Source organism: Dendrobates tinctorius, unplaced genomic scaffold, assembly GCF_039654945.1.
Source record: "Dendrobates tinctorius isolate UK_male_01 unplaced genomic scaffold, ASM3965494v1 ptg000147l, whole genome shotgun sequence".
NCBI classification, from domain to species: domain Eukaryota; kingdom Metazoa; phylum Chordata; class Amphibia; order Anura; family Dendrobatidae; genus Dendrobates; species Dendrobates tinctorius.
This window is the reverse complement of record NW_027361814.1, coordinates 13055167-13071645: the sequence shown is the minus strand read 5'-3', so window position 1 is coordinate 13071645 and position 16479 is coordinate 13055167. Positions and strand designations below refer to the sequence as shown.

At 43.7% G+C, this 16479-nt stretch overlaps 2 protein-coding genes across 2 annotated transcripts in view; both read left to right on the top strand.

Annotated features, from left to right (window-relative positions):
- Window positions 1–793: 793 nt before the first annotated feature.
- On the top strand, window positions 794–3964 carry HMX3 (H6 family homeobox 3). The gene is made up of 2 exons (XM_073546436.1): window positions 794–1334; window positions 2139–3964. The coding sequence occupies exons 1-2, from the start codon at window positions 1034–1036 to the stop codon at window positions 2759–2761; spliced, it is 924 nt and encodes a 307-aa protein (XP_073402537.1). The 5' UTR covers window positions 794–1033; the 3' UTR covers window positions 2762–3964.
- Window positions 3965–8534: 4570 nt separating this feature from the next.
- HMX2 (H6 family homeobox 2) overlaps window positions 8535–16479 on the top strand; it is a 45965-nt gene continuing 38020 nt past the window's right edge. Inside the window, exons 1-2 of the mRNA XM_073546435.1 lie at window positions 8535–8783; window positions 8957–9110. Coding sequence (XP_073402536.1) covers window positions 8759–8783; window positions 8957–9110 — 179 coding nt within the window. The 5' untranslated portion in view covers window positions 8535–8758. The remainder of the gene's footprint in view (window positions 8784–8956; window positions 9111–16479) is intronic.

Sequence of the window (16479 nt, the reverse complement as noted above, 5' to 3'; positions counted from 1 at the left end):
TATTCTATTTTATTTCGTAAATTAAATATAACACATGGAGCGTAAAATTAATTACATTTCTGCAAACAAATAAGAAAAAAATTTGTCAGGTACATTGAAAGTAAAACAGGCGCAAACAATCTGCGTCTTTCCGACAGCAGGAGGAGATCTGCAGGCGGGACCCCGTCGGGTGAGCGTCGTCTGCTTCAGATCGATGCGATGGAGAAAGGACCTAGATTGCGCCATAAATCATCAGTCACTACATCGGGAGATCGCGCCGATCAGCACTCGGGGCCTTTGGACATTGATTTCAGTAACTGATCTCCCAGCTGCAGACAGGTGACCTCATATCATATCTATCTGGGCAGCACTTGCCACAGGTGGAGGTGACTCTGTAGGAAATCATTGATGGAGGTGTAATTATGGAGCTCAGGTGATGCTGGAGAACTTGGTGCCAACTGCAATGAAATGGCAGAGCATAATACTCTTATTTTGTGTCTAACTTGTGCCAACCTGGAGCCGCCTGTGCCAGCAGTCAGCTCCATGTCCTCTGCCTGCTGCACTTGTAGCGGTGTTTTACTAAAGCCATATCCTTTGTGCTAATAGCCCTGTCCCCATTTGCTGCCTAATTGGACTATATAAAGCCAATAAGAGGAGAGTCCTTGCAGCCTAGAGGCAGAGCACTGAGTGTGAGGAGTTGGGCAGTGCTGCAGCTGTGCAGAACCCTCCTCCTCCTGCTCCCCCAGTTCCTCCACCTCCTGGTCCTCTTCCCTCCATCCCTCCTCCTCCTCCTCCTCCTCTTTGACTCTTCCTCCTCTTGCTTTTTCCCAGTTGCTATCAGCCTTCCCAGTTTGCAGGTGCTGACTGCTACTCCCTGGATGGCTGTTTAGTTTGCCTTGCTGGCCTTCCTTTCAAATGTTTGCTTGGGAGTTGTAGTTCCCTTGCTAGCTTCTAAAATCTCCTGGATTTTGGGGATCCATTTGGAAAGAAAGAAAAAAAAAACTTAATTTCTTAATTTTTATTTTTTGGTTCATGGTTACATCTGATCATAGCCATGCCTGAAACGGGACAAGAAAGCAATACCACCCCGGCCAAGGAGTCCCCCTTCTCCATCAAGAGCCTCCTGACTTGTGAGCCACCTAAAGCTGCTCGTCCACCAAAAGCCCTCTTCACCCCCATCAAAGGGACCTTGGATGGAGCAGCCTTTGCCTTATCCCCCCTGACAGATCTCTCCTTCCCCAGGCTGGAGATCCCAACTCAGAGGTTCGCTTTGCCTGCACATTATTTGGAGAGGTCCCCTGCTTGGTGGTACTCCTACACCTTGACGCATGGAGGTCACATACCCAGGACTGAAGGTAAATTAATGCAATGTCCCATCAGGTTTCTAGCTGAAAGGGTTAAAGTGATAAGGTGTGTAAAGTGGGGCACAACTACAAGCCCTCCATATCTTCATCATAGGGTCTCACCATTGCTTAGAACTAGAAGGTAATGAGTTCCCTCAACAAAATTATATATAAAAAAACGCATATATCCAACGATCCAATTATCTAAATTTTTTTTCTTGGTGAATTTAATTTAGCTTAGAACAATACAACAGACAGGTAAGAAGGAATTTCTAATAATACTTTTTATTACAGCGAACAGACACTTCAATTAGCTTAGACTGGGATGAATAGGTTCCTGGCAATGTCCTAATGGACAGGTGTATTAATAGGGAGCTAAGTGCTGCTGAGTTTCAGATCTTCTCTGATGGCTTTTTTTGGGGCAATGAAGAAGAATTTGATGGATGAAAAGAAGGATAATGAGATAAATAGGAAGAAGAGGAAATTGAGCTTTTCTGAAGGTGCATTGGGCTCATCATCTTCTCACATTACCTTCCTTTTTTCTGGATCTGCATGTTAGACATAGGGCAATTATTTCAAAAGGGAACAGTCAGTGTTTCATAGAGGAGACGTATATATTGGGTTCACAGAGATCCTAATATTGTCTCTGACCTCTATGGACTATATACATATGCTGCTGTCCTTGCTCTGGGCTGGGTAATTGCATCATGTTCCTCAGAAGACATGGCAGCAGATAAATTGATCATAATGATGACATAATAGATAATGTTATTGGGACAATGACTAATGGCTTCTCTTGTTTGTTTGCCTGTATAGTTCCTGAGAAAAGCCTCCTGCTTGGTCCATCTTCACCTATCTCTGGTGGTGAAAGAGAGTCTCCAGAACCCATCCATAGCCTCAAACAAGACCTTGATCACAAGGAGAATGACTCAAAGAGTCCAGAAGAGATCATCCTGGAAGAGAGTGAAACTGAAGATGGAGGAAAAAAAGATGAAAGTGGTGAGGACTGGAAGAAAAGGGAGGACAGTCCAGACAAGAAGCCCTGTAGGAAGAAGAAGACTAGGACAGTGTTCTCCAGGAGCCAGGTCTTCCAGCTAGAGTCCACCTTTGACATGAAAAGATATCTGAGCAGCTCAGAGAGGGCAGGACTGGCAGCTTCACTCCATTTGACAGAGACCCAGGTCAAGATTTGGTTCCAGAACCGTAGAAATAAATGGAAAAGGCAACTGGCAGCAGAACTTGAAGCTGCCAACCTCAGCCATGCAGCTGCTCAGAGGATCGTGCGAGTGCCCATACTGTACCATGAGAACTCATCCAGCGCAGAGAGTGTCAGCTCTGCTGCCAACGTGCCAGTCAGCCAGCCCCTCCTGACTTTCCCCCATCCAGTCTACTACTCCCATCCTGTGGTCACCTCAGTCCCTTTATTGAGGCCAGTCTGAGGGCATCACCTTGGCACCTGAACTTTCATTTGTGGTAGGGATGGACAACGTATATTTTATAAGGAACCTCTGGTGGACACAGGACAATCCACTGTCAATTAAAGCTGCAGGACTTCTCTGAAAAATAAAAAAAAAATATTTGTAAGTATTGAAAGTGTCTTGAGTTCTGCGACAATTTGTTGGAACTCAGAAAAACAAGGACTTTAAAAAATACAGGTTTCAACAGTTTTTTTTTAGTGAACAAACTTCTCCAAAAAAAATTTTTTATGTTTAAAAAATAAAAAAAGGGCAAATAATATTATTTCATCCATTTCTTTTTTTTCTCAAAGTGCCAAATACTGAACCTCCTGGCACCATGTTATAACAGGTAGCACTGTATTATGTTATTATGTTCTGGGCAAATTCACTGTCTACAAAATAGCTTTGTTCATTTTTGTGTTTAATAATTATTATTATTATTGTTATTATTATTATTGTTTTTTTTTTATATAAACCACTGAGTTGTTATTTATTATAAAAAAAAAAAAGAAATCCTTATTATTCTGTTTTCAGAGCCCATTGTCCTCTTCTTTTCACCTAGAACATTTTCTCTTATAGACTTGTGGACTACTTGAAACAAAATTTAACAATATAATTATTAATATTATTATTTTTCTGTTTTTTATGTTTTAATATAATTTTTTTTTTTTGGATTGTGCAATAGGAGAAGTGGGACCAGGTCATAACCCCCTTTTATCGTGATGGTCACATTACAAAATGAATAGATAAATAATCCATAAATAAAATGGACATTTCACAAATGTAACTATTGAATCTAAAAAAAATAATTCTGAAATAAAATGCAAAGCTGATTTGCATATTTAAAGGGGCAGGAGAATGAAATGTGCTGTGTACAATGCGAACAGGAGCTGGGCTTTGTATTAAGGGACAATCAATGATGTAATTTAAGTTATTTTCTATATGTACATATACAGCATCCATACAAGTTCAGTATGGCCTTGGGGCTGCTTGTGCCTTGCTCTTCTTCATTACTTGTTGCTAGAAGAGGGGAAATACTCAAGCTGAGCGCACAGGCAGCTCCATCCTCACCTGTTACCTGGGACAAGTTACAGATTTGTTTTTTTTGTTTTTTTTTAATAAAATATATTTGTAAAAAAAAATGAATGTTTGTTGTGACAATGAAATAAAATACAATTTTCCTTATTTTGTCTGTGTTTTTTTCCCATCTGTTCATAGAGTCATCAGTGTACCATATGTAAAGGGAGATATAAGTATCTGTATCTATGAATGTGCAGATAATAGTAACTTCCTATGGTACACAATTTATTGGTATTTTAAATCATTATATGTGAGTGAAATTTAAGTAAAGATGTGTGTGTAATTCAGGTCACAAATGATAATCATCCATTTAAATAGAAGGGTTTTTAGGGTTCTGCCAAATTCTTCTTATTATGACTAGTAGTGCTTTAACATTTTATTATAATTATACAATAATAATTATAATTACTATTAGAAGCATTTTACATTTACTATAAGGAAACCATTACTTGTTTATAATCATAATTAAATAGCATTTATAATTATTTTTAGTAATATGTATATTAGTATTAGTAGTAGTAGTAGTAATAGAAGTAGCTAGATGGCATTTTACAACAATAAATAATATTATACTTCCTGGTGTGTGTACTAGTGGAATTTTATATTATTGTTATTGTTGCTTTTATTTTTATTACTAGTTTGTTGATAGTTATTATAAGCCTATCATAATTGACATTATTTATCAGAATTCATACCATTATTTATGAGTATCAGCAACATCACTAATATTTTACAATCTTTTTTTTCAGCACCCTTATTACTATTGTTATTTTAGCCAGCATGAAATAATAAAGATGATCAATAAATTTATTAATATGACTAGTAGTAGTATTGACAATAAGAATGATAACAATATTAGCAGTAGGAGCACACATGTAATTTTTTTTCCCCAAAAAAATACAGTGTAGTATTATTTCTTGTAGTTATGATTTTTTTCTCCATTTGATGATGGTTTTGATTGCTATCATATCATTATTTTAAATAATCACCTTTTCATTATTTCTATTATTTTTTGTGACTATCTTGACCATTATCCCCATCATCACCAACATTATTTTATTTTCCCCTGCCAGTCAAAAAGAGATTTTTTTAGCTGCCAAAAATATATATTTTCCCCATCAACCCTCTCTCCAGTGCTGGATCTTACTCCTCAGTACATTTGACCACATCAGTGGTTGGTGGTATAGTTGGGATAGATTCTTCCTTCACAATAGGATTTTTCACAAATATTTCCAAACTCCAATTAGAAATTCTATAAGAATATATGTCATGTGCGTTATCTGTACCCAGCACCAGTGTGAACGTGTGCATGCACTGTTTGGAGCCTGTGCTTTATAGTCAGGGCCTCAATCTGTCAGATCCACTCCTGTTGTGATGATGATGATGATAAAGATGCTATCAAATGCTAGAACCCTTAGTATAATCTGTGTGTGTGTTTTCGTTGAATGATTCCAAAGCAGAACGTAAGACTTTGAAATGTAGAGTTTATTTGCAGAACCCCTTGGCATGTGACCCAGCTGGAAAAAAAAAAAAAGCCTGGTATTTGAAGCCAAAATATGTTGCCCTTGTGTATGTGACAACATAGGGATGCGTCCACTGTTTGCAATACTAACTCTCAGACAAGTCAGAGGGAGCTCATTAAAGTGTTTCAATCCCAAACAAGCGCCAGATTTCACTGAGATTATTCACGTTACCAAATCACAAGAAAATAACTTCTTTATTTAGGGTTTAGTGGCTGCAAAGCGCTCCTTGACTTTTCCAGTCTTTGCTAGAAGAATTGGAAGGAGGTTGTAACCCAAAATAAGCCGATGAGTGTTATTGTATCAATTGTCAGCAGAGCCTGCAAGAACAGGTTCGGTTCTGCTCCACACACCTGAGTCCAGGACATGGATCCAAGGAAGATGGAATCCCCTCTGGATGACACAAGACCAAGTGCAGATTGTGGAGCTCAGGGACCAAAGATGTCATTCATGGATGGAGGAGCACCAGGGACCACAGAGGAGAAGCTCTGACTTTTATTGGGCTGGAGCCACCTATCCAGTTTTGGTGCAGTTTTCATCAAATCTTTGAGCCATTCCCAGGAGTGGATATAAAAGAGAAGGGTCTGTCTTTCCTTTACACATTTTCTTTCCTTTTGGAGACACTTTTGGCTGTGTCTTAAAAGAGTGCATCGAAAACTTTCACAAAAGCTGAATGTGCGATTCTCCAACTTTCCATTTTTAAATTGTTAATGCAGATTACTAAAATATTACAGAATAGATAGGTAAATAGATATATAGATAATAGATGGATAGATAGATAGATAGATAGAAAGATGGATAGATAGAAAGATAGATGATAGATAGATAGATAGATAGATAGATAAATAGATATATAGATAATAGATGGATAGATAGATAGATAGATAGATAGATGAGAAATAGATGATAGATAGATAATAGATAGATAGATAATAGATAGATAGATGATAGATAATAGATAGATAATAGATAGAAGAAGAAACGATAGAAGGAAGGGAGTAAAAAAAGTAAGAAAGAGATAAATAAAAAGGGAAAGAAGGAAAGAAAGAAGAAACAAAAAAGAAACAGAACAAAACATAGATGATGCTTGATAGAGAGATAGAGATAGTGATAGGTCTAATATTAGATACAAGATACAGAATACACACACTAAATAAATATATTGCACATGTTCCTGCTCCATATCGTGTGTTGCATGTATACAACTATATCATTTATGTATAAGGAGCTTCTTCCTTTTCTTATCCAGGTTATATAAGGGTTTTCATATACAGTAATGACCCTGCTATTAGTTGATGGAGGGTCCTGATTAAATCCGAAATTCCCTGCGCTGGTGAAGCTGCTGGAGATGGAACTATTGTGGGGCATCCTGAGGAGCGCAGGTAGAAAGACATAGTGTGTGCAGATGAGGGGCCCGGAGTCTCCCACCTGGGGGCCACATCCCCGAAATACAGCAAATTAAACTATTAATGGAACAGAGAGGAGCCTCCACATCACAGATCATTGTGCTCCACAAGACAACACTGCGGGGTGGAGGGGGCATATTCACCAGGGTAACAAAAAAACAGCTGCCCCTCTTCTTCCTCTTCTTCTGCATCATCTTCCTCTTTGGGAGGAATGCAATTACATGAAGAACATAGAGCAAAGCTGGAACAAGTGCAGAATGTTCTCCTTAGAACTCACAGCGTTCTGCATGAAAGGGAGGAGGCTCTCATTGGATTATGAGAGATTAACGTGCGCAATTGGCACAGAGGATGGCGCAGGGCGCAGTGCAAGGGAATGGCACAGGGCGCAGTGCAAGGGAATGGCGCAGGGCGCAGTGCAAGGGAATGGCGCAGAAAATGGCACAGGGCGCAGTGCAAGGGAATGGCACCTGGCGCAGTGTAAGGGAATGGCACAGGGCGCAGTGCAAGGGAATGGCACAGGGCGCAGTGCAAGGGAATGGCACAGGGCGCAGTGCAAGGGAATGGCACAGGGCGCAGTGCAAGGGAATGGCGCAGAAAATGGCACAGGGCGCAGTGCAAGGGAATGGCACAGGGCGCAGTGCAAGGGAATGGCGCAGAAAATGGCACAGGGCGCAGTGCAAGGGAATGGCACAGGGCGCAGTGCAAGGGAATGGCACAGGGCGCAGTGCAAGGGAATGGCACAGGGCGCAGTGCAAGGGAATGGCACAGGGCGCAGTGCAAGGGAATGGCACAGGGCGCAGTGCAAGGGAATGGCACACGGCGCAGTGCAAGGGAATGGCACAGGGCGCAGTGCAAGGGAATGGCGCAGAAAATGGCACCTGGCGCAGTGTAAGGGAATGGCACAGGGCGCAGTGCAAGGGAATGGCACACGGCGCAGTGTAAGGGAATGGCACAGGGCGCAATTGGCACAGAGGATGGCACAGGGCGCAGAGAAGGGCGCAGGCGGCATTTGTTGTCTTTCTAGAAGCTCCACTTTTATAATGTCACCTGAATGATATAATATGGGTGAAGCTTTCACTGTGCCATAGCACCAGAAATTGTATTGTGCTGTGCCAAATAGTGCCAGGGTGGCATCTCATATAAAGGTGCTTTATCATGGCACGCCTTCATTTATACGAGTTATTTATTTGTGCCCCAGCACCCATACATTTTGTAATGCATTGCATCACATTGTGCCAGGGTGGCATCACATAGAAAGCTTTATATTCAAACTGATACTTTAGTTTTCTATTATTGTCAGTCGATAGCAGCAGGGACCAGGAAATTCCAAGAGGAAGGTAAAGGTTTTCTGGTAAGCATTGCTGTGCCATACTACCTAACAACGAGATGTTTCATGGAAACCACTGTTTTTCAGAGTTGGGAGAGTTGAAAGGTTTTTTTTATATAAGTTCTTCTATTGTGCCATAATGCCCAGCTACAGCAATGCAAAAAATCCCAGCTGGCATGACATCTCATGCTTTATAATGACAACTGTGCCACAGCACAGGACAGCAGATGCAAGCACAGTGGTTAGTGCTAACTTGGTTAAGTGTTCCTGCTGTATTATAAGGTTCTGTGCCAAATGAAGCTTTATCTCCAGACGTCTTCAGGTGTGGCCCTTTTAGAGCAGAGAGAAGGAGATGCCATGAGTGATGCTATGAAGTCCTGCCACAGCACCCATCAACAGCAATCCACTGTGCCAAATGATGTCACAGTAGTAGCATGGCACCTATAAAGTTTTACTGTTTTTCGTGAGAGGCATTCAGGTGATAGACATGATACAAAAGTGAGAGTGATCGGGACCCTTGGCCTCCTCTGCAGCTGCTGTGCCCTCTCCTGGGTTGGCAGGGGGGCTGCGCTTTGCCCTGGCGCTTCTCCTGGAGCTGCTCTCAGCCATCGCCTCTTGCTTTTGATGTGGGCAATCCAGTGAAGCGATGCATTTCCCTTGGCGATCTGTGGGTAAGTCCCCGGACACTTGAGTTGATTCTCTGGAGTTTGAGTTCTAAATCTGAGCGTTTGTTTGCAATTAAAAAATGCAGAATTGGCCATGTCCAGTGTTTGGGATCAGACCGAGCAGATCTCGCTTGGGCTGTTTGTGGTAATAACACACATGTATTTCTTTTATTTGATAGTAAATACTCCAGCTCTTTGTATAGCCAACAGCAGAGAAATATATAAATCTCCATCCAGGCTCCACACTCGCTCCCACTATACAGCAGAGGACCAGATGCTGACACTACACCCTGCACACCTGGCTGCAGCACCCAAGAACCTTCCCCAGTGCAGGTCAGTGGGAAAGAGAGGGGGATGCACAATCCAAATTGGGTGTGGGGGGGCTGACAGTTCAGGCTTAACCCCTTCTGTGCCAAAGACTCCAACTAGTTATCACTGACTGTAATATTCAGCAAAAAATAAAAGATTCTTCTCTAGTCTGCAAATGAGGAGAACATCCCAGATCTGCAGTGAGGAGAAGGAAGAGCAATAATAATAATAATCTATGAGATGATTGATGACATGCTGCACGGTCTTTTTTTTCAGTAAACGTTAAATAATTGCAATAAAAAAAACCGATCCTCATCATAATGCATATTAGCCAGGGAATCCAATAGGTTCCATTGATGTTGGGATTAAAGGGTTAAAAGTGTGACAGCCCATATGCGCTGCCTGTATGCAACATTGGGTGCAATGTATGGCACATTTGTAGTATACACAAAATACATATTAGTTAGGGTGGGGAAGTGGGATAAACCTGTTCAGAGAATACTCTGCAGGGATTAAGGGGTTAAATCCTAAACATTTAGTAATTATCATGTGTATAGGTGTAGTAAAAAAAATAAAGCAACAAACAGTAAATGTACAGTGTATGAGGTGTATTAGCAAGGGAATGGCTTATGTTCCTTGTTTGGAGGAAAAAAGAGTTAAAAAATGACATTTAATAGATGTCAGTAGATGTCATAGGTTCCTTCACACTGCTGCCTGCAGAAACTCTCCTTCTCTCTTTATCTTCCCCTGTCCCTGCCTTCCACTATTTGCTCTTAATATTTCTCTATCTCTCTGTGTTTTTCACTCAATTTCTCATCTTTATTTCTCAATGATTCTAATTCTATCCTTTCTATTTTTCACTTTCTCTTCCTCTTTCATTTTTCCTTTCTCTCTTTCATCCTCTTTTTTCTGTCACTGTTTTATGAAGTCTTCTCTTTTTTTCCGTCAGTTACTTTCTCTCTCTCTTATCTTTCAGTCTTATTCTGTGTGTCATTCCCTACCAAGCAGAACATGCACAAATGATGCTGGACAATATATATTTTATATATATATATATATATATACCATGTACATAAACGAAGGAGACACACAGTCACACACATTTGTATGAACGTACAAATATAGGAACACGAATATACATACACACATGGGTACAAAGACATAAAATGTAAATAGAGACACAAATACACATACAAATACTTAGAAACATAAATATATATATATATATCCACTAAAGTATATACACACAAATATAGAAACACAAACACACATATAGATACAAACATAAATATACACACAAATATGCATATACACATATATACACACACACACATATATATACACATACACACATATGTATACACACACAGACGCACAGATTTATATATATATATATTTACAAACATACACACATATACACAACTACACATATATACACACACCCACACATATATATACACACATACACATATATTATACACTCATGCACACACATAAACATATATACACTACACATATATATGCACACACACACTCAATTATATATATACACACACACACAGAAATAAAGATACACGAATCTACTTATACACATATACACAGCACATCACACATAGATACAGTATTGTCCACATTGTAGAGCACACTTCTTCCACACAATACACTGCACACACATGACTGCTCCTGGACAGTGGATTTAGTGGATTGCCCTTCAGGAGTGGATATTCCATAAGTAGACATTGCTCATTGATTCCCAATAGTTCATCTAACCGTATTGGTCATTCTCCTTCTCACAACTAATGATGAGTATAATCATGCAATAGAGAATGTGTCCCTGCATGGTCCTCACTAATAGCAGTCCTCATTATCACTGATGAGCCTGATTCACAGACACAGCATTACACATCTGCCCCTAGATGTATACAGTGCATACAGTATACAGGTCTTATTATACACATGGAGCCTTTGCAAATAACCACTTTTTGCTATCGACTCGTACGGTAGTGTGCAAACAGAATGAGAAGCCCATTAAGAAACATTAACAGATTGCTGCAGCATAATGCTCCAGTCCATATTGATCGTAAAATGTCTGTAAAATATTGTTTCAAATGAATCTATTGTTCCTGTGCTTTGCTGTCACTTAGTGACCTTGGTTTGTTCTCAAACTGCCAAATGAGCCTTTCATGAGTGTTATTAGATTAACAAGTTTAGGGAAATATCACTGCAGGGGAGGCAGAGCACATGGAGGTGGGGGGCCTGCAGAGCACATGGAGGTGGGGGGCCTGCAGAGCACATGGAGGTGGGGGGCCTGCAGAGCACATGGAGGTGGGGGACCAGCAGGGCACATGGAGGTGGGGGGCCTGCAGAGCACATGGAAGTGGGGGGCCTGCAGAGCACATGGAGGTGGGGGGCCTGCAGAGCACATGGAAGTGGGGGGCCTGCAGAGCATATGGAGGTGGGGGACCAGCAGGGCACATGGAGGTGGGGGGCCTGCAGAGCACATGGAGGTGGGGGGCCTGCAGAGCACATGGAGGTGGGGGGCCTGCAGAGCATATGGAGGTGGGGGACCAGCAGGGCACATGGAGGTGGGGGGCCTGCAGAGCACATGGAGGTGGGGGGCCTGCAGAGCACATGGAGGTGGGGGACCAGCAGGGCACATGGAGGTGGGGGGCCTGCAGAGCACATGGAGGTGGGGGCCCTGCAGAGCACATGGAGGTGGGGGCCTGCAGCACATGGAAGTGGGGGGCCTGCAGCACATGGAGTTGGGGGGCCTGCAGAGCACATGGAGGTGGGGGGCCTGCAGAGCACATGGAGGTGGGGGACCAGCAGAGCACATGGAGGTGGGGGACCAGCAGGGCACATGGAGGTGGGGGGCCTGCAGAGCACATGGAGGTGGGGGGCCTGCAGAGCACATGGAGGTGGGGGACCAGCAGAGCACATGGAGGTGGGGGACCAGCAGGGCACATGGAGGTGGGGGGCCTGCAGAGCACATGGAAGTGGGGGGCCTGCAGAGCACATGGAGGTGGGGGACCAGCAGGGCACATGGAGGTGGGGGGCCTGCAGAGCACATGGAGGTGGGACACCAGCAGGGCACATGGAGGTGGGGGGCCTGCAGAGCACATGGAGATGGGGGACCAGCAGAGCACATGGAGGTGGGAGACCTGCAGGGCACATGGAGGTGGGGGGCCTGCAGAGCACATGGAGGTGGGGGGCCTGCAGAGCACATGGAGGTGGGGTGCCTGCAGCACATGGAGGTGGGGTGCCTGCAGCACATGGAAGTGGGGGGCCTGCAGAGCACATGGAAGTGGGGGGCCTGCAGCACATGGAGGTGGGGGCCTGCAGAGCACATGGAGGTGGGGGGCCTGCTGCACATGGAGGTGGGGGTCTGCTGCACATGGAGGTGGGGGGCCTGCAGCACATGGAAGTGGGTGGCCTGCAGCACATGGAGGTGGGAGGCCTGCAGCACATGGAGGTGGGGGGCCTGCAGCACATGGAGGTGGGGGGCCTGCAGCACATGGAAGTGGGTGGCCTGCAGCACATGGAGGTGGGGGGCCTGCAGCACATGGAGGTGGGGTGCCTGCAGCACATGGAGGTGGGGGTCTGCTGCACATGGAGGTGGGGGGCCTGCAGCACATGGAAGTGGGTGGCCTGCAGCACATGGAGGTGGGGGGCCTGCAGCACATGGAGGTGGGGGGCCTGCAGCACATGGAGGTGGGGGGCCTGCAGCACATGGAGGTGGGGGCCTGCAGCACATTGCTCTGCAGCAGCTTCCTGATTAGCACTTAGCTCAATGGTGCCACATCCCCCCCCCCATAAACCTGAGAGCCCCTCACTAACTCATCCCATGGTGATGACCTTCCTCAGCAGCCACCAAACGTTTCCATTCCAAGCTAAATACACTTCTGTCTTCTGCACATATTAGATTAGGTTTCTTAAATCATTTCAAGAGGGCAGGGGGGGGGGAGAAGGAGGAGGTGGGTGTAATACACCTGCATTGTTCTGAGGGGAAATAAAGATGAAATGCCACTTCATTAGTCTACTTCTGGAGCAGGCTCAGGGGAATAAGAGCTCAGCTGCTCATGCAGAACTACAAGTGCCAGTGTTATCTGGAGGGAGAGATTGCTGGGGGTTGTGGTGCAACAGGAGAGGGGAGTCAGGTGCTGCACCAGTCATTTGAGAATGTATATTATCTTTATTACGAAGGAGATATATGTATAAAAATAATGCTGTAAACATGAGAGGCAACACATATAGCACAATGCAAATAATAATAATAATTCAATTATTATTATTATTTTGAGGAACCAATCATAAATAATCTTAAAAGCTGTCCATCTGTATCCCTGGTATGATGTTCAATAGTAATTGTGCCATACTCATGCATTTTATGTGCTTGTTTTTTTTACTGAGACACATAAAAAAAATGCAATAAGGTAATGCCAAGTCAGCGGTTCAATCAGTGGCTTTAGGACCCTCATTTAAATGAATGGGTAAAATCCACACCAAAAAAAAGTGTCTTTCCGTAACAGAAAATTGACACGCTGCAGAGTTAGAAAACACAACAAGGGTATGTGCACACGTAGTTTTTAGGTGCTGCGGATTTCTCCCCGCGGATTTTGTAAAATCCGCAGGTAAATTTCAGGTCAAAAGACCTGCGGTTTACCTGCGGATTAGGCTGCGGTTTTGCCCTGCGGTTTATCACCTCTACAATGGAGGAGATGGCAAACCGCAGCGGAATCCGCAGAAAAGAAGTGACATGTCAATTCTTTCTGTGGATTTGAAACCGCAGCAAAACCGCATGGAAAATTCCGCAGCATGTGCACTGCGGTTTCCATTTTACATAGAGTAAAGTGGTACTGTACAACGCAGCGGACCCGCAGGGCCAGAAACGCTGCGGATCCGCAGCAAAATCAGCAACATGTGCACATAGCCTAAGGCTGCGTTCCCACGATGAGCTTTTGATTGGTTACTTGCATTTTTGCGAAAATACGTACAGTAAAAAAACTCACCAAAACTCAATGTGGGAATAAAGCCTAAAAGCCAATTTCCTTACAGATTCTGCAAAAAAAAAAATCAGCCTCTGGATGTGAATAAGTTAAAAAAAACATCCTCTTCGCTGGTACTGGAAAATGCTGTGACTTTTGTGCATGGAAAACAGAAAATACGCACCAAATCCACAATATATGAACCCAGCATTGAAGTCCAAACCATAGGTCAAGTTCTGCTCAGAAATCTTCAGCAATGTGTATATGAGCTTTGTTAAAGTCTCATTTCCTTAGCTGCTATACTACACTAAGGCCGGGGTCACACTAACCTGCGCAAAATACGGTCAGTATTTTACATGCGTAATACGGATGAATTACCCCTAAATAGTGCTCCGTATGTCATCCGTAATCAAGGTGTGGTCGCGTATTTTGCGCATGTCAGCATCCGTATGTAATCCGTATGTAATTCGTATGGCGAGATTTTCTCGCAGGCTTGCAAAATGGACATATAATGGAGCCCTATGACAGTTTTAATAAAGAAATGAAAGAATAGATATAGACACATAGAATGCACACATATATATATAGTATTCTATGTGTATATATCTATTCTTTTGTTTCTTTATTAAACCTGTCAGTGTGAGTTTACTGTATCGTGCACTGAATTGCCGGCTTTGCTAAAAGGCAGCGGGTGCGTATTTCTCGCAAGTCACACATCTGGTCCGTGTGTAATCCGTATTTTTTGCGCACCCATAGACTTGCATTGGCGTACTACGGCCGTAGTACGCTGACAATCGCAGCATGCTGCGATTGGCACGGAGCATAGGATACGGATGAGAAATATACGGCTGGTGCGAGGGACCCCATAAAGAATCATTGGTCCGTGTCTAATGCGTGCTTTTAGCGCCTCTCACTCGGCCGTATTCCTCGCCAGTGTGACTCCGGCCTAAGGCTATGTGCACACGTTGCGGATTCTTCTGCGGATTTGCAGCAGATTTGGCACTGCAGATCCGCAGCAGATTATCCTGCGGTGTACGGTACCATTATTTTCAATGTAAAACAAAAAATGCTGTGCACATGCTGCGGATTTTTCCGTGCAGATTTGCTGCAGGTTTGAATCCGCAGTATGTCAATTCTTTGTGCGGATCCGCAGCGTTTTTAAACCTCTTCCATTATAGGAATCCGCAGGTGTAAAAATGTAGGGGATATCCGCACAAAATCTGCACTAAATCCGCAGGTAAAACGCAGGTCATTTTACTTGCGGATTTAGCTAAATCCTCGCAGAAAAATCCGCAGCAGAATCTGCAATGTGTGCACATATCCTAAGGCTATGTGCACACGTTGCGGATTTTGCTGCGGATCCGCAGCGTTTCTGGCCCTGCGGGTCCGCAGCAGAATCTGCTGCGTTGTACAGTACCATTTTACTCTATGTAAAATGGAAACCGCAGTGCACTTGCTGCAGAATTTTCCATGCGGTTTTGCTGTGGTTTCAAATCCGCAGAAAGAAATGACATGTCACTTCTTTTCTGCAGATTCCGCTGCGGTTTACCATCTCCTCCATTGTAGAAGTGATAAACCGCAGGGCAAAACCGCAGCCTAATCCGCAGGTAAACCGCTGGTCTTTTGACCTGAAATTTACCTGGGGATTTTATAAAATCCGCGGGGAGAAATCCGCAGCACCTAAAATCTACGTGTGCACATACCCTAAAGCCCCCGTTACACACTGCGATATCGCTAGCAATATCGCTGTAAAGTCACCGGGCGAGAGGACGCAGGATCGCCGCGTCTGACAGGTAAGTAGCGATCCCCGTCCCCAGCGATGTTGCTGGTGAGATCTGCCTGTGTGGCAGCTCACTAGCAACCACCTAGCGATGCACCAGCGATCCTGACTGCGTCATATCGCTAGTCGGGATCGCTGGTGCATCGCTAGGTGTAACAGTACCCTAAGGCTGTGTGCACATGTTGCGGATTCTGCTGCGGATCCGCAGCATTTCAGGCTCTGCGGGTTCGCAGCAGATTTAGGTGCATTGCACAGTACCATTGTTTTCAATGGTAAACTGAAAAACGCTGTGCACCTGCTGTGGATTTTTCAGCTCGGATTTTCTGCTGGTTCAAATCCGCAGCATGTCAATTCTTTGTGTGGAATCCACAGTGGTTTCACACCTTCTCTATTATAGAAGTGTGAAACCGCAGGCTAATCCGCAGGTAAACCGCAGGTCTTTTGACCTCAGAATTTACCTGCGGATTTTTCCAAATCCGCAGCTCCTAAATCTACGTGTGTACATACCCTAATGGTTTTCCACAAGCAAATCTGTGCTGAAAATCCACATCGTCAGACCATACCTTCAATGAGGTTTGGGATTGACCAAAAAATGCTTTACCTAAATGTTTTGGTGGCACTCTAACAT